Source organism: Typopeltis vanoorti, chromosome 15 (genome assembly GCF_054136105.1).
Source record: "Typopeltis vanoorti isolate ZY-2024b chromosome 15, IOZ_Tvanoo_1.0, whole genome shotgun sequence".
In the NCBI taxonomy this organism is placed as follows: Eukaryota; Metazoa; Arthropoda; class Arachnida; order Uropygi; family Thelyphonidae; genus Typopeltis; species Typopeltis vanoorti.
In genome coordinates this window covers 50,647,501-50,674,009 of record NC_143563.1, presented here as the reverse complement: position 1 = coordinate 50,674,009, position 26,509 = coordinate 50,647,501, and the positions used below count along the sequence as shown (strand labels likewise).

At 34.2% G+C, this 26,509-nt stretch overlaps 1 protein-coding gene across 1 annotated transcript in view; it reads left to right on the top strand.

Moving 5' to 3' along the window:
• Positions 1–26,509, top strand: part of LOC150098755 (ovochymase-2-like) — a 122,720-nt gene that overhangs the window by 82,713 nt on the left and 13,498 nt on the right. The window contains exons 12-15 of the mRNA XM_090405744.1: positions 10,971–11,031; positions 13,393–13,532; positions 25,019–25,152; positions 25,714–25,942. Coding sequence (XP_090261870.1) covers positions 10,971–11,031; positions 13,393–13,532; positions 25,019–25,152; positions 25,714–25,942 — 564 coding nt within the window. The remainder of the gene's footprint in view (positions 1–10,970; positions 11,032–13,392; positions 13,533–25,018; positions 25,153–25,713; positions 25,943–26,509) is intronic.

Below are 26,509 nucleotides of genomic sequence, written 5' to 3'. Positions count from 1 at the left end.
TTCTTTAGAGAGATGGACAAGCATAGAAATGATATCATAGGAATTACAGACATTAGATGCAATGGAGATAATTTCAGAAGGTAGGATGATGCTTTTTTTTGCCTGAGGAAAGATCAGACAAGATCCCTTTAAACCTGTAAATTATAAGATACTTTTAATTAGACTTTGGTTTAATCATACCAATATGCCAATCATGGCAGTTTATGAAATTTAGACGGTTTGATGAAGATATTGAGTTCTCTGAATACCTTCAAAGTGTGTTTGTACCTTGCCAGGCAGAGATGTTATCTTTATATTATTGCAAATGTTGGAAGGTAAAAGATATGACAATGGGCCTGTGTTAGACAAGTCACCTCTGGATAATGTAACGGCTGAGGTGTAAGAATATCAGAATTTGTCCATGCTTCTTGTGCAACAGTTTATTCATTACCAATACCTTCCTCCAGATGCTACGAAACACTCCTGGGAGAGTGTTTCGTACTTGAATATCAAACATTAATGAGTGGTCAAAGCACAAGGCATTATATCCTGACATTCCTCGTGCAGAACATAAGGATCTTCGATGTGCACCCTTGTCCTGAAACTGACGATGGAAAAAACCTGTGATCAGCATGTGAAATTATGAGGGGTAATAAAAGCAATGGGGTTTTCCTTCAACATCATGAGATGATTAACTAATTTGCATACAGTGAGTAAGAAGCCATGGTTAAAACAAGTGATGGATAAACTGCCTAACTTCGAATGAGCGAGGACGACTTCTCTTCTCATTGTTCAGTATCTATTTGTGCCGATGACGTAATACCTATAGAAATAGATAAACTGAAAACAGGGATTGGGATAGGTCAATAATCCGATATTCGCATATCATATAGTATTCCTATGTAATGACAGGGAATTACTCTGACAAAGGATTAACCTTTGTCAGAATAAATGAAATCAACAACTACGGAGGACTTAGCCCAACCCAAGAAAGAAACTTTTTATGATTCTGGAAGGAAATATAGACAGGAATGCCATGAGAAACAAATGCACATTAATTAGAAATAATTAAGACAATGAGAAAATTTCAGTACCTGGCATCCATTATCAATATGAGGAAATGCTGTTCTGGAGACGATTAGGAATGATTAAGCAATTGTCAGAGACTTCCATAAAGTTTTGAAGAACACATTTATCACCCAGGAACAAAGCTGAGGATTACGTTCGGAAGCAGATATTTTTTTTTCAGTAGCTACTTATATATATGAAACTAGGAATCGAAAAAAATCAGGATAGAAAAAGGATAGCGGCTTTTGAATTGTGGTGTTACCAGAGACTGCGAAATCCCATACAAAGAATGGCAAACAAATCGATTGGTTCCAGAAATGATCTATAGAACTTTAAGACTCCGAAAGAGTTTTGATCGATTTAAAAACAGAGATACGAGGGTGGTCTGAAAGGTTCTTGGCCTCAACTATAGATGGCAAAACTATCGGCAAGATTTCATTTTGAGATTATATATTTGTCATAAGTATCCATGTGAAATGACAAGAAATTCTGAAGTAGAATGACAGCGGTCTGAAACAAAAATATTGTCTATATCCCTTGATATGGATACAACTGAGTATTGTGCGGTTATAGAATTCTTTGTAAAAGAAGGTTCAACGCCAAAAGAAATTCATTCCAAGTTTATGGGCACTCTTCTCCTTAGTTCTCGACAATTAAGAAATGCGCTGCCCTGTTTAAACGAAACCGTACCAACCTTGAAGATGATCCACATGAAGGGGGTCCAAAAAGTGTAACAACACCAGAAATCACTGATCAAATGCACGATATGATATTGCCTGACCGGCTAGTCAAAGCGCGTGAAATTGCTGAGACTATAGGCATTTCAAAAGAACGTATTGGATATAATTTGCATAAAGAATTGCAAATGAAAAAGCTTTGCTTATGATGGTTGCCGCGCAGATCAAAAACGCACCTGCATGAAAATCTCTGAACAGTGCTTGGAGCGTTTTAACAAGAATAAAACTGATTTTGTGCGTTGATTTATTATTATGGATGAGATTTGGATTCACCATTACATACCAGAATCCAAACTGCAGTCAAACCAGTGGACAGAAGCGGGTTGTTCAACTCCAAAGATGACAAAGTTGGTTCCATCAGCAGGAAAGGTCATGACATCGGTGTTTTGGGATGCTAAAGGAATTTTTTTTACTAATTATCTTGAAAAGGATAAACCAATGACAGGGGAATATTATTCCGATCTTCTAACCAGACTAGATGAAAAAATTCGTTAGAAAAGACTCGGTTTGCAGAAGAAAAAATCACCCTTCATTAGGAAAATGCGCATGCCCACAAAGGTGTTTTGGCAATGGGAAAATTAAGGGATCTGCAGTATGAATTGTTGAAACATCCACGTTCACAAGATTTATCTTCCTCTGGTATCTATCTCTTCCCAAAATGAAAACTGTTCTTCGCTGGTCAGCGTTTTTCTTCGAATCAAGAGTTGGTTGCAGCTGTAGAGGGGTATTTTACAGATTTTACTGATAAACACTACAGGAGCGGGATAATGGCGCTCGAGCATCGCTGGAATAAATGTATTAGTCTTAAGGTAGATTAAATTGAAAAATAAAAATAATTTGAAATTACGAATTCGTTTTTTCATTGTTAGGCCAAAATCATTTCAGACTACCCTCGTGTATTGGATGTTCGATACAGTCCAATGGTGGTGGAATGTCATGATTTAAGATATATTTATTTACTCTGAGAAATCAGTTGTGCTGGAGATGAAATCATCAGTCTGATCCTAACTGAAGACCAGTTAGGATCAGAGTCTGTTTCTGAATAAGTGAAAGAGTCTAAGAATGTAGAGGAATTTTGCCACCATAAGTAAGCCTCTTCAGGTGTTCGTTTGTTGTGTGGTAGAGGAACTACCAACAGTAATTGTGTGGACCACCATCTAATATTCAAGGTTTCTTGTTGAGATAAAAACTTAGCAGATTTTTTCTAAATTTTTCTATTTATGTCCACCTCGGGAATGTGACGCGGGATAATTGAAAAGAAGAAACCCTTGCTCAACACTGAATATTCTATTTAATTTAGTTGATAATTCGAAAATTTTATAACCACTTTATTTACTGGTGATGGCTTTGTATTTCGATGTCTTATATGTTGCAGATTTTAAATTTCTTGAGCAAACAGTCTTTGCAACACTTGTCTAATTTGTGATTTGCCTTTTTCTAGTGAACTGGAAAAAGCATCAAGCTTTTCGCTCTGTAGAGGACAGTTTTAATCTGGTGATTTGTATTTTGCCAATTAAGCAGAACTAGCTCTATTCGAAATCCTCTTAGCTTTTCAACAATGAGCATTCTGCTATATTTTTAGGAAATTAGGAATAACAGAATTGTCGGTAAACTCTAAGCATGATATCTTTCAAGATACAAGTCTATTACGTTATCAACCGTTAAGTGTTCAGATCATTTTGTTCTGTACTCTTTTACCTTAGCTTATTATTACCTAATTAGGACAGCGAAACGTTGAATGTCATCTCATTTTCTAATTAAATCTGTGAACCTTACCCCGTATTATTACTTACTTTTGTGATTCTAGTCCTCGTAGTCACTTCAAATCGACACAATCTTTTGCCTTTATAATAATAATAATTGACAGGTTCCCTTTATCACCTTAATGCAGTTTCTCGATGTACCCAGCCAAACGAGAATACTAAGGTTGCAGAAACAGCAAGCGAAACGGACTACTTCGCTTTCACATTTTGCCATTGCCAACGTTGCCTTGCCCAGTAAAGGGCGCCCATGCACCCTCTGCAGTAAAAATCACCATTATGCGAATAAAATCCTTTAAAAATTTTATAAATGAAACTATGATAGTTTTATTTTCATTTTCAATTTACTTCAGAGCCACATGTACGTACCCAAAAAGCCTCATGTGGCTCGCGAGCCGCAGTTTGCCGAACCCTGTTATAGACGAAACCCTTTGGTCGGAAAGACCTGAATCCGATTCCCGTCAGTGACGAAAGGAAGCTTTCTGGTCTCTTTCGACAAAAGGTGAGTTAGCCAGTCTTCGTCCTACACAACAGGCAAACCGGTCAGGTGAACACACATGGAATGCAGTCATGGTGAACTACTTTGTAAAAGTCCCACCAGGAATACTTTGTGGGAAATGCCTACAATGTCACCTACGGTCGGAAACGACTGAAAGGGAAAACCAGGAAAGGAACAGGAGAAGAAGATATTGTGAATTGTTGTAAGACATGTAAATGGAGATGGGCTGACCATATTATTAGACTTCAAGATATAAGGAGGAAACATTTAAGCACTGAGTAGATAACAAGAGAAAGAAAGAAAGAGAAGGAAAGATCGCGAAAGAACAAGATAGAGGGTAGATCTACAAAGTTTGACATGACAGATGGTGGACATTGGCAAAAGAGAGGTAGAACTGGAAAGTTAAGTTGAGGACTATATATCCAATAATGAATGGAAAGAGGTAAAAGAAGAAGAATTTCAACTTTAGTTCAAGATCTTTCAAACACACCACCATTTTTTTTATTTCTTAATAATAATTTTTCTGGATTGTTGAACTTTTATTTTTCTGTTATTATTGACACACACAATACGTTGTCCTAACAGACTCTTGCTGCGGCCGTAATTCCAATGACACTCAAGCCCTCTGTCACAGAGACTTTAAGACACAAACATTAAAAAACATATTGCAATTTTTAAATGAATTCCTTTTCTAATTTGGTAACTTCAATACTTCATAAGAATATCTGTGCAGCTTCTTTTTGAAATCATATTTTGAAAGTTTACTTCGTTTTTAATCGTTGTTAACGCAATAGCTTTTAAAAATTTCTTCTAAAATTTAAACTGTTGTTCGAAATGAAAATAAAATATCGCTTTCTGATTTCGCACAAAATTGGCAAAGGCATGTGCTTCCTTCCTTTGCCATAAAATGTTTTTTTTTTTTTTTGCAGATTTCCTCCTTCGCTATTCTGACTGAGCTACGAAGTCTCTAAGAATGGGAATTGTTATTTATTTATTGGCTTTTTAACCTATTCTCATAGCTACCAACATTGTACAGTAGCCTAATGAATAGTAGCGGTATCTTGCCCCTGCAGAACTGGTGTAGAATTAGTTCTTTTCATTAGATGAGTAAAATTAAAGTTATTTCCTATATTGAGAGCTGCTAGACTAAGAAAACATTCATTGGTGTCTCTTCATCTTTTAATGACAAGCTCATAAATGAGAAATCGGAAGCAGTCTTTAAGAGAGGATTAAGAGAGTTTAGAATAGCCATAAATGACATTGAAATATTGCTCACATTTCTCTCGACTTTAATGCTGGTAATACACTACAACATCGTTTCTATACTCATTTCTTTTGTATAATATTAAATGTATAATATTTATTTTTGTATAATACGTAATTTAGTCGAACAGAGTTTTCTATATATTTGCTTATTATTAAAATTTAATTCTCGTTTCTTATTTATTTAGTATAATATCCCATAACATTTACTTATAACGATATAACGATTCAAATACTTCTTTGGTTATTGGCATGTGGGAAGTTGAATCGAATGCACATATAGGGTGAACCAGCAGTAATAATAATAATAACAATGTTATATTATTTTTAATTTATTATTATTATTTTAATTATTAAATGAATTTTGTTTGCTGTTAATAATTGATAATTATTTCTATTTCAGAATCTTCAATAGTGAAAGAACTAAAGTTTAGATTAAACCACGAAGATTGAATTCTTTCTGCATCAGTGTGGATTCTCCAACTGCTCTGTTATTTCTGGACCACCTTTCTGGTTAGAAATGTGTCTTGGACGGATCATATCGATTCAAGAGATTCAAACTGTAACATGCTACAGAACACACCAGGGCTGTGTAACTAAACCTTAATTACAATATATAAATGAACGCAATACTGCGTGCTGAATTTTGTATTAAACTATATTAACTGCTTATATTATATGAAAACACTGAAACGACAATAAAAAATGACAAACTATTGTTGATTGGAGGAAAAATATAAAATGCGGTTGATATTAAACTTTAAATGATACACTCGCACCCTGGTGTCAATTTTCGATCAGCAGATTTATACATAAGTTCAATTACAGTTAACAACAAGACGTACCTTTTTTTACGTAAGAAATTAGGTTTTAACTAAGTAACGCAGGAGCAAATCTGTCACAAAAAACACAATTGTAATACTAGTAATGGTTCGGAACATGAGATTGAGCAGTTAGCTCTATTCTCTCCAATATATCATAGCTCTCCGTAGCGAGTTCTGGCTAAAGTGATAACAGATTTCCAATACATTAGCGCAGTAAGAGTGCCGTTTACTCCTGAAGGACACTGAGTAAAGGACAATCTATATTTAAGTATAAAATTTAAAAAATATATAAAAAACAGTCGAAATACGGAGTAAAAAAACTTCAGTAGTGGAGTTCGTTCATTTTAATATTGAGTTGCTAACTTTCCAAAACCTACTTCAGTTTTATAATGAGCTTACCGAACACTTCACCCCAAATAAAATCTTTACAGATACATAAATAAACGAATCGCCTCTGAGTACGTAAAGAAAAAGTAAAGAATGTTCCTAAATTGCACATGGACACACATTCCCAGTTAACTGTTGTCTACGAATTAGTCAATGAACCAGAGAAAATTCCATTCAGGTTACGTTTTTTTTTTTTTAGAATGACACTCATACCTTTCGAGTGATTGTTAATGAAGCTCATTTGATAATTATTTAGTTACTAATGACCATTACTGAATGGGTAAGTAAAGAAAATATCTGCATTAAACAGATGTCATTCCTCACATGTGTTTAATACAAATGTCAGAATGTCAGAAGGACATCTGTATTAAACATCACTTTAATACTTAAGTGACATTCCCTCATGTGTGTGTGTGTCACTGTAGGAAGAACATCTGTATTAAACATCACTTTAACACTTAACTGACATTCTGTCATGTGTGTGTGTGTGTGTGTGTCACAGTAAGAAGGACATCTGTATTTAACATCATTTTAATGCTTAAGTGACACTCCCTCCCCCCCCCCCTCTCTCTCTCTCTCTCTCTCTCTCTCTCTCTCTCTCTTATATATACTCCCTATAAGGAATAAAAACGCGTTAGCTCGTTTGGATAAAAGGAAGACATGATGCATAAAAATGCCTTTTTTGAGGAACTTAGAAAGTTGCTTGGAAAAGAAGGAAAAGTGTAGGGATGGCTAACGTATTAACTATAGGAAGTGCTTTTACAATATTTATCATTCTAGTTAAGGTTGAGTCTGAGGTAAGTACGTTTAGAGATTATTACTGCAATGCAAACTCTGATCTTGCACTTATAATGTTTTGATTTTGTCTCTACGCTAAATTAATATAATATTATAAATTTATAACATAATATTATAAAGCCTTAAAATGTTTATGGCTCCCAGTCTTACATAGTTACAATTTGAATAATAAAATGAAATTTCACTGATATTTAATTGTCTACTTATTTTAGGTAATGACATCAAATATCACGTACTGACTGCATTCTTGTTATTATAGTTAAGTGTTCTCTTTAATTCTTTCTTGTGCTTCTTTTGTTTTACTTTATCATTATGGGGAGAGTGGCAATATGACCATTCGAAAGAAGTACTGGAATTATTTAATGAGAACTTTTGAAGTTCTCATTAAATAATTCCAAAATGGCGTACTTGTCTGGTTTGTGGGATGAAACAACCAGAGGGAGGAACCCTCACGCCACCTTATAAGATTGACTAACCCAGCTTCAAATTAAGTTCCTTAATAAAAGTTAGTGTCCTAGACAGGATTCGAACCAAGGCCTTTCCTACCACAGGGAGTCTTAAAGTATTAATAAGACTCTATACTAAGTCTATATACTGATTGATATTTTTTGAGAATACGCTATCGCTATTTCTCCCATAGGAAAGATTCCCAAGAAGTGTGAGAGAAAGAAAAATAATAAGACATTGCATAAGGGCAGTGCCAGGAAAGGTTTCAGAAGGATCGATTTTTAATTATGCAGTTGAAGTACTAGTTAGAAAGGGTAGAATACAAAATTTGAATGACAATAGCGTATCCAAACCATCTCTCTCTCTCTCTCTCTCTGTCTGTCTCTGTCTGTCTGTCTCTGTCTGTCTGTCTCTCTCTCTCTCTCTCTCTCTCTCTCTCTCTCTCTCTCTCTCTCTCTGATTATATATCATAATTTCTATCCTTAGTGTTCAAATTATCGACAGTATTGAAGTTGATTATCGGTGATGAGAGAGAGATGGTTATTTACCGATTTTCAAAACATTAATTAGAATTTTTGTCTGAGATTTGAGGATTATTCATATACATTTATTTAATAAATAATACTTTAATAATTATCACTTTAAAAAGTGTCATAAACTTCTAACAAAACGTTTTCGGAGGAGTATGTCAAGTAAATTCCTCAAACTATGCAGAATAGCATATCAATAAACATCATCATCAAATTCCTGCCATGTACTTTCAAGGGGTATACAGGATATATCAACTATATGAAGAACTCACATCACTACAAACTTCCTATCAACAATTTTCCACAACATCATACTATTATCTGTCAAGACTCCAATATTATCAGATCTTATATTTTACTCCTCTCAGCCACTTATCTATCTATCAATCTGAATCGATCCACCTATATCTTGCTCTTCCTCTGGGCATTTTTCCTGCCAACCTAGTACAGAACTTGTTTTGCTAATCTTTCCTCACCCATTCTCTTTCTTTTCCAAATACATTTGAAAAATACGTTATCAAATACATTTGATTACCTCTGCTAATACATTCCTGGATACTAAAAATGAAAATTTCTTTCCTAATATCCTGATTGTTAATAAGATTAACAATCAAGATATTAGGAATAGTAGAGCATTTATGCCTTAATCAAATTTAATTTTTAATTAAAATTAATAATAAAATTTAAAATAAAAGTATTTCACAATGAAAATAAAAATTCGACAATATTTTGACCTGCAGTAATCATCTTTAATCCCAATCTCTATTCTGAAAAGTTTGCAATAAGCTTATTAACAAAACAATTAGAGTCTCCATAGCTCATTCAATATAGGCGGTTGGAAACACCGGGGTTCAATTCCCGTCCATAACCGGAGGAAAATATTTATTTGCGCTCTTTCGACTGACGTTCAGTAAGCAGGCGTTACACGGCAGTATGTTTTGTCACCTGGAATTTCGGGTTTTTCCCCCCGAATAACAGGCAAACTGGCCCATCAACAAACACACATATTTCTACAGTCATAACCATTCCCTCCCCCGCCAAACCCCTGCTAGGAAGAGGGCTATTGAAAATTTGACAGGTGCGCACGCATATATATATATATATATATATATATATATATATATGAAAATTTGACAGGTGCGCACGCATGTATATATATACAGGGTGTTCGGGATAAATTTGACATATTTATAATTAATTATATTTTTCCGTAAGTTACATGTATTAACACACACTTCTCTTCATTTAAAAGTTTGGACCCTTCTTCATTCATATACAAGATGTCAGAAAGGATGGATAGCTGGAACCCACCTGAATCATGGAAGAGAATAACTTGTATCATGATGATTCGTGCCCGCCATCAAAATAAGGATATTACGACTGCTTCCCAATGCTCCCTGAATACAGTAAAAACAATCAGGCATGAACTAGAGACTTGCAATGGTGACTACGAGGATGTAGCAAGAAGAAAGATCCCTAGCAGACGATCTGATTGCGTTCGTACAGCAGAATTCCTCGCAAATCTGTAGGAACAGGTGTTGAAGAACCCTGGCATTGGAATTCGGGCTTTGTTCGTGGAGTTGCTAACTGTAGTCAAGCCCTGGATAACAAGGGTAGCCAATGGTAGGCCGTATGTATGGCAGCAGGATTCGGCCCCTTGCCACACCTCTGGGAAAAGTCAAAAATGGTTGTCTGAAAATTTCTACGACTTCACCAGTCCAAATGTTTGGCCTCCAAACTCCCCAGACCTTAACCCCATGGATTATTTTGTATGGGGCGCAGTTGAAAAAGACACCAATCGCACTTCCAGTAATACAAAAGCCCAGTTAATGGATAAAATTAAAACAGTTTTTGCGGCCCTTCCCAGGGAGACTGTAGCATCAGCTTGTTCGAGGTTCCGAAGCAGAATTGAAGCTGTGATCGATGCTAATGGTGGTTATTTTGAGTAAATCTTGTTGATAGTATTGTAATTAACTCTGCCTGTAATGTTTTTTTGTCAATTCATTAAATTTAATAGATACAAAGAAGATTTTCTTTTTCCTTACGAAACTGTCAAATTTATCCCGAACACCCTGTACATGCGTGCGCACCTGTCAAATTTTCATTAGCCCTCTTCCTAGCACTAGTTAAAAAAATAAAAATTAAAAAAATCCGTTCTTCTATAACTTGTAATCAGTAGGTTGAGTGCGATCGCATAGTTTGTTGTCTAACAGGTTTTACCTCTAATTTATTTGTAAATACTTTTGTATACGTTTCCTGTGACCAATTTTGCAGAGATTTTTCCCTCTGGAAGAAAAAATCCTGTCTGAGCCAAAGATCGACAAACTCTAAAATTTGTGCTAAAAAGGTCTAGAAAAACTTCTCAAGTCGCAAAAGATCTTACGTTATCAAAGTTACTGCGATGCTAATCCACTACAGGCTAACTGCCTTTATCATGGAATTCACATTAAAAAAAAAAAGTAAAAATTCTATTTTGTACGTCTTTCGTAACGGTCCGAAATCGGCAAATCTTCAGTTACCAAAGGCTTAAATGTTTTGTGGCAAGTCCTGGGAAGGAATGGATGAAGATTATTATTAATAATAATAATAATAATAATAATAATAATAATAATTGTTGTTGTTATTGTTGTAATGTAGTCATTACTGTATACACTGACTTTATTTATTTATTTTTGCAGTATTCTTCGCCATGGTTTCCAGAAAGACGATTAAGTATGTCTGCTGCCAGAAGCGTAAGAGGTAAGTATAAAAATGTATTTTCATCATAATGTTTTCTTTTAATCTCAAAAATATATGCAATGCCTATATGAAAATTTCCAAGTTTCACTATAACGGGTTTTATTAATTAATTGAGTCTGACTAATTAATAATGATTATTCAACCGCTAATCCAAGCTGCATGAGTCATTTTTACTAGGATATGTAACATTATTTTCTGAATATCTTACAAGATTTGTATGATCAGTATTCCTGAAAAATTTCTAATATCTCCTTGCCTCAAAACCAGCTAATCTAATCTTTCCTCACCCATTCTCTTTCTTTTTCAAATACATTTGAAAAATACGTTATCTGTATTCCTTAGCTGTTTTTCATGAAACAGGTAAGGATTTTTCCTTACCTGTTTCATGAATATTTTTTAATTGGATTTTTTTATCACTTTGTTATGAATTTTGTTTATGAGCATGAATTTTTATTGATACAGTATCATCAATTATTACTATTATTATTATTATTACTGGGGACGAGAAAAAAATTAAGGGATGTCAAAAAGAAATTGATTTTTCTAGTTTCAGTATGAAGTTTGTAGTTTGATCACAAAAAGAATTATACAGAATAGCTGCTGAACTCAAGGAATCCATAAGATTCCATGCAGGCAAAAAACGAAACCTTTCAACAATGACGATAAAAATGCCACAGTAAATTATTTACAAAATTCATGTTTTGGGGCATACAATTACATAGAATTTTTGCAGTTATGAAAGGGTACGGTGTCCACCTTCATGATTATTATTATTATCATTAAAAACCTGAATCATTATATGACATTAACAAGGAATTACTTCAACATCACCTATCGAAACAACAGAGACACATATCGTATAACACAACATACAACAACTCTCTACATCCCTACACCCTTCAAAAATTCATATGGTTCTTTTGTGAGATCACATCAGATACCCGCGCAACTCAACAACCTACCAAGAAATTTAAAACACTTAGATAAACACTTAGAAATTTAAAACACTTAGCAACATTAAAACACGAACTCTGGAAAATAGACCAACAAAGTTAAGAAACCATTAACACAAATATACACATCACAAATGACCAACATCAATGCCAGCATCCAATACATAAACAGCAGAAACAACTTAAATAGTGAAGCCTAAATTCCACTCTCTTCACAAAAGTTAACCGAAGCTTCGAAGTAGGTGGGAATAACTCGCCTTACTCAACCACACGTAATCCTTATAAACAAAGAAGCAGATTATGTAATAAAACAGTTAATAAAGTATACATTAATAAAGAAGATACTGAAGATACTGCTTATTATATCATAATATCATTAATATAATACGCTAATAATACTGTTATGAAAAAATAATGTAATAAATCACTCTTATAATTAAAAAAGTATATAAACAAAAAAAATATTATACAAAAAATTTTGAATAATCTCCATTGTTAACATTAGAAGAACATGTGTTGTAAATATATAATATAGAGGCAAAAAATACTATTAAAAATTTAGTTGAAATCAAAGTAGAAAATGCAGCACTTTGAGCTGAATTTTGAGAAATTATAAGTTGCAAGGTCACTCAAGATGTCTATTACATGGTTAGATATTTTAGCAATCAATAAATTACTATTACTATTAAAAAAGTATTATTATGTGATAATATCACTAATATAATATTACTAGGTAACAAGAAAAATAATGTAAGAAAATATTATTATTATTAAAAATTATGTAAATAAAAAAAATGTTTTTATTTACATAATGTTTAAAAAAACTATTATTATTATTTCTAAATTCAGTTAACATAGTTCTCAGTCAAAGAGTAACAAGAAAGATAAAACAGCATAATGAGTCTTTGACTGGAATATGAAATCAAAGGCCTAAGAATCGACAACGTATCGTCGTAAAATGTCAGATATTCCTAAAAGTACAGGTTTCTGGAGTTGATATGGATAACTGGGAGACCTAACTCTTCCAGATGTTTCATAAACGAGTATTGGTATTGCCCTTAGAGCTGCTATGACAAATAGAACCATTGTTGCTTTCTTGCAAAGTCGTTGAATTTCAAACTCTGTATCCCTATAGTCGGCCAGTTTTGCATTAATTTTTCTTCTACACAGCTATCCTCTGGTATTGCCACATCAATAAAGCACAGAATATTGTTGTTCGACTACAGTGATGTTTGGCATATTATGTTCCAGAAGTCTGTCTGTCTGTCTGTCTGTCTGATATTTATTATTATTATACATTTTCAGGCTATAGATTTTGATTCCTGTAATATCTCGATACATGTCGGCAGACATTATACATGTGTTTTCCATAAAAACTAGTCATTGATGTTTACGTTTTCATTTTCAGACATTCCAGAAACTGCGAATTTGAATTCCAATGACAACACAATTCATTTGACAGAAGATAATCCGTTTGCTTATATCAACAGTCCTGGTTACCCGGATTCCAGCTATCCGCCAAACATGTATGTTCAGTATCACGTCTACGTAAGTTTCATTATCAACAATTCAATATTTACTGCTTATAGAATAATTATGCCAAACATCTTTCTTTCATTAAGCATATCCTCAAAGATAAAGAAATTGAAGAGAACCTTTATCCCTTTGCTGAGATAGAATGAGTAAAAAGGATAAATGTTCTCTTCGGTTAGCACAACAGGAATAACTCTTACCTCTTCTCAATGATTACACAACTCTAATAATATTATAAAATTATAATCATTCATAATATTTATAAGCGAAATATATTTTAAATATTCAATAAAATCACAATAAAAGAGTGGATAGATAACGATTTTGTAATGGGTTCTCACATCGATCATTGTGCACTTGAATAAATAGTTGATTAGAAATACAGTTGACCCTTGATGAAAGCGGTGTGATCTGCGCGGACCCACTTATACGCTGTTTTTTTATATCTATAATGAATAAATATGTTGGAATGTGTGAAGTTAGGTGGCCAGGATAAGGAGAAATTCAAGTTAATGACATGACAATGTACCATTCTAGAAGTAGTGAAAGCAACCATCAAAACGGAGTTGGAATAATATTAAACAAAGATGCCAATAAGTTACTGTTGACCTTCATCCCTTACACACATAGGATGATGTTATTAAAACTGAAAGGTCAACCACTAGATATTAATCTTATACATGTCTATGTCCCTACTGCTGACAAGAGTGATACCCTGATCGAAGAATTTTATGATCAATTAAAATAATAATGAAAAACACAAAAAAGCATTACATTAACATCGTCATGGGTGATTCCAATGCTAAAGTTGGGAACGGTAGAAGAGAAGATATAGTTGGCGATCATGGACTGGAAAAGAAATGAAAGAGGAGACCATTTTATTCAATTCTGCCGAGAAGAGGAGTTAATAATCACACGTGGTTTACGCTACCATAAGAAGGCTATATACTTGGCGATAACCACAGGATAATAGTGCAAATATAGTAAGAAACCAAATTTATTATTTGCTAATTAATCCACGATTTCGAAGTTCCATAAATAGTAAAAAATCGTATCTTACTTCGATTATTGCTTCCGATCATATAGAATATGATCGGAACCCACGAACACACGGATCTACAGCCAAAAATATTTAACCTCCCATGAGGGGACTCAAATCGCCCCAATAATGACGGGGGAGAAAAAGGAAGAAACTCCATGTGAATAAATAAATAAATAGAGTAATGTACCAATAACATATGACTTGATAGACCAGTTAATAAGAAAGATCGGATAACTGATGAAATTCTTTCTCTCATGGATCAACACAGATCATATAAAAATCATAGTCGAACAAAATGTAAAGAAGTTCAGAAAATTATTAAAGGGAAGATCAGAGAAGCAAAAGAGATCTGGATGGATGAGAACTGTAGAGAAATTAAAATTCTATAGAAAAGGCATGACAGTTTTAATCTACAAAAAAAGCTGAAAGAGACCTCAGGTATATTTAAGAAAAAACAACCATGTGTCTTTCGAAGCAAAAAGGAAGAAATAATATCCGAAAAGGATGTCAAAATACAAGAATGGGTGAAATATGTAGAAGAACTCTTTACTAATAACAAAGAGAACCCAGAAAATACTTATGAACAGCTGGAAGGTCCATGCATTCTAAGATCAGAGGTAGAATGTGAGCTGGACTCAGCTAAAAGTTGCAAAGCCTTAGGCGCTGATAGAACACCAACAAAAGTTATTAAAAGGTGACAACAATATTACATTAAAAAATCTATTTAATCAGATCTACGATACAAGCATAATCCCTCAAAACTGGTTACAGTCGACCTTCATCATGCTACCTAAAAATGCAAATGTGAAAACTTGCAATGACTACAGAATGATGAGTCTGATGAGTCATATTCTCAAAATGTTTCTGAAAATAATTCAAAAAAATGTGAAAACACCATCAGTGATACCCAATTCGGCTTTAGAAACGGTTTGGAAACGAGAGTGGCTCCGTTCTGTTCTCAAATCTTGTTCCGAACATGTATAAACAAAACAGGGAATTATTCGATTGCTTCATTGACTTCGAGAAAGCATTTGACAGTCCAACGTACTAAAATGATTGCACTATTAAAAAGAATTGATTTAGATGTAAAGACACGAGGATCACTGAAAACTTATATTGGAACACAAAGGCATCTGTTCAAGTTGATGCTATTATTACAGACTCCATTAACTTCAAACGAGGAGTGAGGCAAGGATGTGCGCTGTCACTTCTTCTTTTTAACATATAGTCAGAAGCCATATTTCAAAAAATCTTAAAAGGAAGAGAAGAAGGGATTAAGGTAAATGGCGAAATCATCAGCAACATTCGATATACTGATAACACAGCTCTCCTGGCTGACAATATTCAGGATCTTCAAAATCTTCTGGAACTAGTGAACGATGATAGTGAAAAAATGGGATTAAAAATAAATATCACCAAAACCAAATTCATGGTCGTAAGCAAGAAATTAATTCTTAATTCAGCACTCTCTTTAAATGTGAAAGAAATAGTAAGAGTGACAAAGTTTCTTAATTCAGCACTCTCTTTAAATGTGAAAGATATAGTAAGGGTGACAAAGTTTAAATATAGTTGACGTTGATTAAATGAAGAATGCAATCCAGAAATGGAAATAAAACCTAGAATTGAAATGCAAGGAAAAAAATTTCTCCTGATGAAATTAACATGTAACCACAGTTTAAATTTAGAGCTTAGTGTACGCATGGGCAAATGCTATGTATGGTCTATACGGCTGCACGGTGCAGACTCTTTGACCTTGAAGACAACATCAATAAAAAATCCTGAAGCCTTTGAGAAGTGGTTATACAGACGAATGTTAAAAATCCCATGGACTGCAAATACGTCCAATTAGGAAGTAACTGGAACAAATGCAGAACTCACGTGAACTTTCAGATACCATAAAAAGAAGGAAAACTGCATATCTTGGTCGCCTACTTCGTAATGAAAAATATAAGATACTTCAGTTGATTATAAAAGGAAAGATAAATGGATGAAGAAGAGGACAAGGAAGACGAAGAAATTCTTGGCTGGCAGACATCAGACAGTGGACTGGCATGAGATTTGAGAGAGTGTTCAGAGTGGCTGAGGATTGCTTACAATTTGCCACGATGATCGCCAACCATCGATTTGAAATGGCAATGAAAGAAGAAAAAATATACATGAAAACGTTTTGGAGATTTGCGACAATCTAAAAAAAAATCGCAGACGAACCGCGTAGCTTAGAAATACCGAAAAAAATAAGAACAAGTTAGGTATGTCATCAATGAATAAAATATAGGTAGATCCTAGTCTTTTTTATCATTTACTACCATAAAATATACACAGATCTAAAAATGTATCGAAACTTACGCACAAACACTTGGGGACCTTATATGGACACATGCAGTCCAGAGAAATATAAACAAACGTAAAGAAGCAGTGTTAAATCATAACTGCATAAAAATGAACTGTTGTTAATTAGTTAAATAGTTAAAATAATTAATTAATTTCTTATTTAAAATAATAAATAGTTTAAATAAGAAATTAATTATTTCGCCAGTCCAAACAATTATTTGGGCAGGCGAAATAATTAATTTCGTCAGCCCAAGTTTTAGTTTAATTATTATTATTATTATTATCATTGTAACGCGCCACATATCCAGCCGGAATTGTGATGCGGCTGTCGTTTACACCGTGTAAATGTTATTATTCCATTTTATCTTTCTTTAATGTAATTATCAGCTTGTTTTCGCCACCAACACCAAATCTACCCTATCGTCGACTTTTGGTACTAAATCATTTTTTGGGGGAAATCATCTCCTTGTGCCTTCAAAAGTCTCAGTATAAAATTTGGTCTTATTCCGTTTATTGGTTTTAGCTACTGATGCCTCCAAAGAGGGAAAGTTATCTTATGGCCACTCTGTACATACATACTCATTTGCCAAGTTGCTTTGATCACTAATTTGATCCTTTCGGGAGGATGCGATCACATGCTGTTTACTATATTAATGGAACTGAACTGCAACAAATTCAGTTCCATTATTGCAAAGTTTCCAGAACATCACATCAAATTACAGTTGTTGAAAAATACACTGACAAGCAGGGGGAAGGAAGTTATTGGTCCACTTTATAAGGCATTAATAAGACCGCATTTGGACTACTGCGCATAGATCTGGTCACCTGTATTTATTGGTGAAGAAGAAATGGGGGACAGGATTCAGAGGCGATTGACAAGTATTGTTGCAGATCTGTGTTCCCTAATAAGGATATATTGAAGATCTGTGGGCTCCAAACACTACTTGATAGATGTAGGAGAGGAGGTATTGTAGAGGCATATAAACTATTAAAGGGATTTTATAGGATTAATACTGATGACTTTTTTTAAGACCAGTACAGGAAGCAGAGAACGAGGGCCATTCCTGGAGATTGTGTAAGAGTGTGGGTAAAAAGGGTGTTAGGACTAGAATTTTTTCGTGGAGGGTTGTGGGTGAGTGGAATACGTTGTCAGATTGGTTGTGAATGCTTAGTCTGTGATTGAATTTAAGGAGAAATATGGTAGATATTGTGTGAATAATGATTAGTATGTCAATGTAGGGTCTCCCATGATGAGTCTTTTGACTACATGCAGACATCTTTATAATAATAATTTTTTATTGATCTGTTAAAATATTTAAACGTACAATAAACATCTTGAGTGACATTGCAACTTATAGTTTTACAGAATTCACCACACAAAGTGCTACATTTTCTACATTGGATTTCAATTAAATTTTTTAAAATACTTTTTGCCTCTGTATTATGTATTTACAACACTTGTTCTTCTAATATTTACAATAAAGATTATACAGAATTTTTGAATATAGAATATAAATAATAATAATAATAATAATAATAATAATAATAATAATAACAATTTCTTTATTTATTTTATTTATTTTTTTTAATGTATCAGATAAATTGCATACATAGATGCTGTAATAATTATATATACTGTATATATATATGTATAATATTTATAACACATTACAATTTTGAATAACAGATACTTGCAAGTTAATAATTGTCTTTCTCGAAGCTTATCAGAGCTTATCTGAGGAAGATAATAGATGATAGATGGCGGTGGTTTCTTGGCTATGTTCCTATACTGGTCACAAGCCAGGTGTTGATTTTACTGTTTGTTGGTACGTGCTTGGAAGACTTCAACTGCTATTACAGTTTCACTTTTTTTTTTTTTTTGTGCAGATAGGGTTGGATTTAGACATGGCATGTTTATTTCTTTGTGTTCTTGTAGTGATGGTTTTTTGAGAGGGGCTTTGTCATAGGTTTGTGTGTGTGCGTGTGTGCGTGTGTAGGGAGAGAGAGAGAAACAGGAATTGCTCTGATTTTCATTCTCGCTATAATATTTATATAGCGCCTGTTTCAGCTCTCTGTATGTTCCTAGATTTCTATTGTCGAACGGCAGCTTGTTTATCATGTCAGGTACACATAGAAGTTTCGGGTGGCTTTGCCGTGGTGATTGTTGTATTTATATGTTATGTAGTTTATTGATTGTGGGCTTGTTATTTGATATATTGTTCTGGTTACTCTATAGGTTGGGCTGTAGCAATGTTTTAACATGACTGTGTAGTGGCATAAGTGTTTCACCTTAAATATTTTGTGTTTTGTCCGTGCTTCCTGCATAAGAGTGGGTTGTTCCCAGAATATCAGTTTTACCATTTTATCTTGCAACCATTGTATCCTGTTAAGTCTGTAGTCTGCGCAGAATGCGTATGATGTGATTGCATATCTTAAAATGTTTTCACATAATGCTTTATAGATTAGTATTTTTATGTGGGTTGGGACAATGTCTTTTAATCTGTATAGTTTGCTTGCTATTATCCTAAGCTTGGTATGTAGGTAATTTGTATGGCTATTCCAACTTTGATCAGCATTGAAGTGAAGTCCGAGATAGCGTGTTGTTTTCACCTGTGTGATGGTTGTGATTTTAGGTTCTGCGGTTTGTGTATAGGAGGATGAATGTCGGATAGTGAGATATTTAGTTTCTATGGGCAGGGTTTGAGGGTTTTGAATACCATTAGCTTTGTTTTTCCAGGGTTTATATATATATATATTCCGTTTTCGGTTAACCAGTTAGTGATTTGATTGATGTCTTGTTGCATATTTGTGTAAATGATATTTGCATTGTTGTGAATGGATACTATGGCCGTGCATCTGCGTACTGGAAAATTTTACTTTTTAAGGGGGAGTTGGCTTATGTCATGTGTATATATATGTTAAATAGAATGGGAGATAGGACAGCTCCTTGCGGTACTCCACAGGTTACATGCACCTCTTTGCTGTATGCTGATTCTATACGTGTGATGTGCTTTCTGTGTTTCGTTATGCTTTAAACCACTGGAGTAGACGACCTACAATTCCGATATGGATTAGTATCGTTAACAAGGTTTTGTGTGTTAGTGTGTCAAAGGCTTTTGTTAGGTCAATGAAAACCACTAATGTTATTCTGTTTTTATAAAATGCAGCATTTATTAGATCTGTGAAATCTTCCAGTAGTGTTGCTGTTCCTTTATTTTTTTTGAAAGCCATACTGTGTTTTGGGTATGATTTGAAATTTTTAACGTATGTAGAGAGTTTCTGATGCACGATGCGCTCCATGATTTGGTTGATTACAGACAGCGTGGCGATGGGTCTGTAATTACTTATAATGTTTCTTTTTCCCTGTTTGTGTATCAGTGTAATTAATGCAGTTTTCAGTGTTTAAGGTATGTGTGTTCCGTTTCGAAGATTTTATTTAACAGTTTTTGTATAACTGGATGTAGGTTGGTTGAGTGTTTCTTGATGTCTTTTGGTCTGATTCCATCTATCCCCGGTCCTTTGTTAGGGTTAATTTGTTGAATTGCAAGTGTTAGTTCTTCTTTTGTTACTGTGGGAAACCACATCGACTGGGTTGCTCGTGGACCTAGTGGAGAATGTTCGTTTGTGTGAGGAAAGGTTGTTTCTTGTAGCTTTTGGACAGAGTTCACGAAATGCTGATTAAAATTGTTTGCCAACTGTTTGAGGGATTTGGAGTGGCAGTCAAAGCTGTGTTTTATTGTTTCTGAGGCAGTGGTTCTGTGTATATTGTCCATCATTTCGTTATTCAGGTGCCAGGTTTCCTTTATGTCATTCTGAGCTGTTATTAATTTGTTGCTGTAATAGTTTCTTTTTGCTATTCTAATCTGTGTTGTTAGGAGATTCCGTTTTCTTTTGTATTCAGCTTTTAAAGCGATATTGTTCGGTGACTTCTTAAGTTGTTTCCATAGGGCATCTTTTCTTTGTATATCTGTTAGTATGTTGTCTGTTATCCATGGATTTTGTTTCGTTTGGGGGCGTATTTTTATTTTTGTTAATGCTTTGTTATATATTTTGTTAAATGCAAGTTTAAAATTATTATATACAGCTTCAGCAGGGTCTAAAGATGCTATCTGCATCCAGTCTGTTTTTTTGATTTCATCGTTTACTATTGTTTCGTTTAGAATGCTATAATACCGTTTTGTAGTCTCAGTGGTTTTTATGGGTTCTGGTTCAGTGTGTAACTGTAATGCTGTGAAATAATGATCTCCCAGTTTGCATGTTATGACGGCTGCTGTTTAGCTGTTTGTAGGGGCCCTTATATTTATATGATCAATGCATGATGAGGAGGTTGTTGTGTTTCCGACTATCTCTTCTCGTGTATACGACTGTATGGATGGGGTTATGTTATATGCCTATAATAGGTCTAGGTATTGTTCTGTGTTGTTATTTATGTTCGTAATGTTTATATTAATGTCTCCTATTATTATCAAGTTTTCTGAGGTACCTACTTCCGTAGGTGAAAGACATCTGTTTAGTTCTTCTAGGAATTTTGTGGTGCTTAAGTTGGGTGGTCTGTATATTGCGTTTAATATCAGGGAGTTTTCTTGTTTTCGTATTCTAATTTATAGTTTATTTCTGTTACTTCTAATTTATGTTTGGTAAATATTATTATACCACCGCCTCGTTTTTTTTGTTTGCAGTGTTTGTGTTGTTGGAAGTGTGACATTTGGTAGGTGGATGCCTCTTCGTTTGTCGTAGATACTTCAGTCAGTATTAAAATGTCTATGTCGTCTATATCTTCCTTCAGATAAGCTTGCAGATTCAGCCTGTATTTTTGAATGTTTCTGATATTGATGTGGAGGATAGATAGTCCTTTTTTGGGAATTGTCACTTGTTTCCATTCCGTTATTGATTTCAGAATGTGGCAATTATCGTATTCCGCGGTGATTACGTCTGCTTGATGGTCTGTATTCATGTTGCTTAGTGTGCTGTTCCTTCTTTACGAGTTGTCAATATTCCTTTCAATGTGGCAGCCTGTTGAGGTCGTCTACGGATTTTATTTCGATTGGTTTTGCGTCTTGTGTCTTTCTAATGAATATTTTGCTGTCTCTTATCCAAATAAACTGGTAATAGTTTTCTGTTTTTGCTTTCCTTGCTTGGTAGAATATTTTCTGATAGTATGGCGTTAGGTATTCGGACAAGTATATTGGGGTGTTGTCGTGGTCTCCTTTCAGATCCTTGACTACTGGTTTTTTAATCCTTCTAGCTTTTATAAGTGTAGTTTTTATTGGGCTGTTGGTGAGTCACACTACGACGGGAGAAGGACGGGTATTATTTTCTCTTTTCCTTTTTTGTGGTAACCGATGCATGACTGGATGTCTCTTGATTCAATGGGAGAGCCTATTGTTTGGCTTAGTTGTATTACGGTGTCTCTTAGATGTTCCGTAGCTATTTCTGGGAGACCATTTATGAGGAGATCATTTTTGTGCTGCTGTTGGTTTGAGAGTTCCTACTGTTGCTTTAAAGAGTTTAGTTCTTGCTGTAGTTCCATTGTCTCTTTAATTAAATTATGCTATCTTTCCGTTAGCTCTTTATGGCAGTTTTTAATTTCTCGAACTTCTACCGAGTTGTTATTAAATTTAATAAATTCCTCATATTGGTTGAATTTTTCTGTAATTTGTGCGGTATGTTTTTTAAATAGTTCTCCAACCAAATCAATTAAACTGTCTTTTAGGTTTTGTAATCTATTTTCAAGTAATGCATTTAAAGTTGGCTCACCTGGGTTTCCGTTGTTGTTTTCTTTGTTTTTAATTCCCTCTGTTGTTGATACCTGTTTACTGCCTGCGGTTGGTTTCTGCATGTGCTGTTTTCCGCTTGCGGTCGAAGGCTACATTCCTTTGTTGTCTCTGCAATGGGGACACTTCCACTCGTCACGATTCTTGTTTGATTTTCGCTGCCAAGTAGCCTCAGACAATCCTGAACATAGAAAATGCATGTTTCTCTGGTAGTTCCTGCATGTTACGTGGTTTTCTTCCCCCGTTAAGTCTTCTTGGCATTTGTAGCACTTCATACTTGTTTGACGATTTTGCTATAATTTCTAATATGGCGACTTCCTTTGTTCTCTTCTCGCGTAGTTGACCAACGTATACTTCGAAATTTGAATACTTATATTTTACTTATTACTTGACAGATACTTACAGTTTTTACATCAATATGTTCGTCTTGAAGAACGGAATTCACTGATGACCTTTAAATTTCAATTCACAATAAAATATCTACTTTGCAACTTAAAATATGGGAGCATCGAAATAGTGTGCTTGCAACCGTTTGCTGCAAAAGCGCCCTCTTGATCAAGAAAAAAATAATAATAATACATACATACATACACACATACATACCATATAAAATATGTGTTAATCGACTGTTTATAATATCAATAAGGCTTCTGATAAACAGTAGCTTATTAGTAATATGATTTTGGGTAGTCAAAACTTACATGAGGATTTTCGAACAGCGCGCGTGGAGATTTGCGCCCCTAACCCCCAGTGTTGTTCAAGGGTCAACTGTACCATCCTCTCTAATGGCGCGTGGGAACAGCGTGAACTTCAGAGCAACCTGGATACGTCGAAGTATTATATCCTACAAGGTTCCCGGAAACACTCGACAGATAACCTCGGCTGGGCAGATGAATTCCTATAATGTTAGCAATGTTGACGGTGGTGGTTCCTTGTCGCAAACCTCTCATTCTTCAGGAAGGCTGTACTATCATCTTATCTACTACTGGTGTCAAATGGATGAGGGTCGATAAAACATTTCTCTCATCATCACTCCACCTCTGTTTGAATCTTTCCAAAGAAGCATCATCTTTTTTTTGTCAGCTTGTCTTTACTTTTTGCTGCAGGAAATTAATAGAAACTGGGAGTAGTCACTACATGCACCCTTTTTTCAAGTTCTCTTCTTATCCATTTAATATGCGTTTTGGTTTCATTTGTTGCTTATTTTTCTAAGGACATAATCAGGGTTCTACAAAGACAAAAATGCTCACTCATTCGCCCTTGGCAAGTAAATTTTGCTAGCTGGCGAACTGTTGGAGACTAGATAAAATAGAATATTTTTTATTTGCTAAAATATAACTTGGTAAACTTTTTTTTTTTTTAAAAAAGTTTACCAAGTTATATTTTTGTTTTTGTTTAGTTTTGTTTTTTTACTTATTGATGTATTGGTTTTATTTATTGATTTATTGATCGATTTCTCTAAATTGGAATAATATCCATAAAAAGGGAATACTATATTCTGCAAACAGCGATATATCACCAATCACTTTATGAAACCCTATTGATTTATCCGAACATATTAAAAAAAAGTGGAGAGGCAGGTTTAGGGAGTAAATATTTTTCTTGGGGAGTAGAATTTTGCATCATTTTTCAATCCCTGGACTCTGATACTCTTAATGATTTTCTGTTGTTGCATCCATCAGCATTCATTCGGCTTTCAGATACAATCTGTACTACGCTGCTGTTTGACCAGTTACAACACGTCTTGAACTTGACGATTATCGATCATTTGTATACCTCAGCATCAATCAATCGTATCCAGCTACAGGACACTTGTTGAATTGGTATTTTCTGTTTAATATCCCATTCTGAGTATTCTCCAGATAATATTGCACGTCGCTGTACTATTAGGGAAGCAGTTTCCTGAGATGTTCTTATTGACCTCTCTGTTTCCCATTATCACTACCATTCGAAGTTACTTACGTAAGAAATGTGTCCACTTGATCGCAGACTATCTTGGAGAGAAGTAATTCTAGGTACATTAATAGTCCTTGGCCTCCGAGTGTACTAATAGCAATGAAACCATTTATGGAAATTTTAAAATCAAAATTAACTTCAATATTCCTGTTATTAAATAGATAAGATATGGAATGAAGGTATTAAAGATTTTCAGACTTAATTTATATTCCGTCATAATAAATTCTGTTATTTCCTTATTTCTTATAAAAATAGAGAATTGTCAGTTTTCTTTACTTTTATCATAACTATAATCTAATATTTTTATTCCTGTTCAATATATTATAAATCATCCTACATCTGATGGCAGATATTCAATGATATTTTTTCTCACTCTGAACTCAATATTTTTCTCTTAGATAAAATTAACTGATCCTGTGAAAAAGCTGGGTTCAAGAATACTGGTGAAGTTGGAAAAGTTTGCTTTAGAATTCGATGTCTTATGCACAAAAGATTGGTTGGAAATAATTGGCACTGAAGGAAAGGTGGAAAAGTAAGTCAAGAAACTTTGCGTATGAAAAAATAAACATTTCTGGAAACTATGACGGTGTTATTAAACTATTTAAAAATCAGAATAAGGAATGTTGGAAGCAACAAATCAAATACTCGCAGTACGATTTGGAGCTATGGACACAATAAAAGATATTAAACATATGTTTTTATAATTTCTCACAATATAATACTATAATTAACAACAAATACACTCTATAAATGGAGATTAAAAAGCATTACGCTGACATTACCCTGTCCTGCCTAAGAAAATTAGCAAATTTTCTTAGGCGGGAGATACATAAATTAAACAAATAAACACAGCCGTTACTCGGTGTCATTCATTTTAATGTATTGCATTCTAAACGTTTTGCGTTTGCCCAATAGATTTTTTTTTAAACTGCGTTATAATTGATATATTATTATAGCGTATAATAGTAAAATCTCCTAGACTACCTTTGTAGTAATTTATACCAATGGGAAAAATTTATTTCCGGTCAGTCATTGAAAGTATCATCATATATCCTAAAAATTCGCATATTTTAACTTTTTTTTTGTTAATTAGGTTCTGTGGGATGCAAGATGGCAGAACACTTCTAACCGAAGAGATAACTCTGAACTTGGGTTTCGTCTCCAATTCAGAACATGAGGACCGTGGATTTAGCATTCGAGTTGAAATTTATAATTCCAATTGTTCTGGTATGCTTGAAGGATTCACAGAAGCAACATTTATTACTAGCCCAAACTATCCTAAATCCTATCGTAGCAACGATGTTTGTGTTTGGAAGATTCTGGTGAGTTATGCATTTCCTTATACTTAAAGAAAATAAATAATGTGACGCCATAGAGACACATCGAAAAATAGCATGCAAGTGCACACTCCGTATGATATACTATAACATAGATGGCGAACCTATAACACATCCGAGAATTTTGCCTGCACGTCAACGATTTACAAGTGATATCCTTACATACGCTAATAAATTATTCAATCTTTTTTTAACTATTACAATACGTACAAGTTAAATTTTCTTTTACAGGAGAGAGCAGCTACGAAGACGTGCATATGATTGGTGAGAATTAATAAAAGATCGCACCACCCAAATACAAAGTTAACCGACAATTGTTGAGTTGCAATGCTAATTCTCTTCAACCGAATTCCATAACATCTGAACTATCATAACACCACAATATATTTCATAGTTTTAACACATTCACAATAATTATTATCACATTTGTAATAATATTATAAATAAATATATAATATTTAGGGTATCGTTTGTCATTCCCACAGAACTGTTCATTACCGGCCTGCTCAACTCATACAAAGTTTCAAACCTTGGTTGAAACTTGGTGTGAGT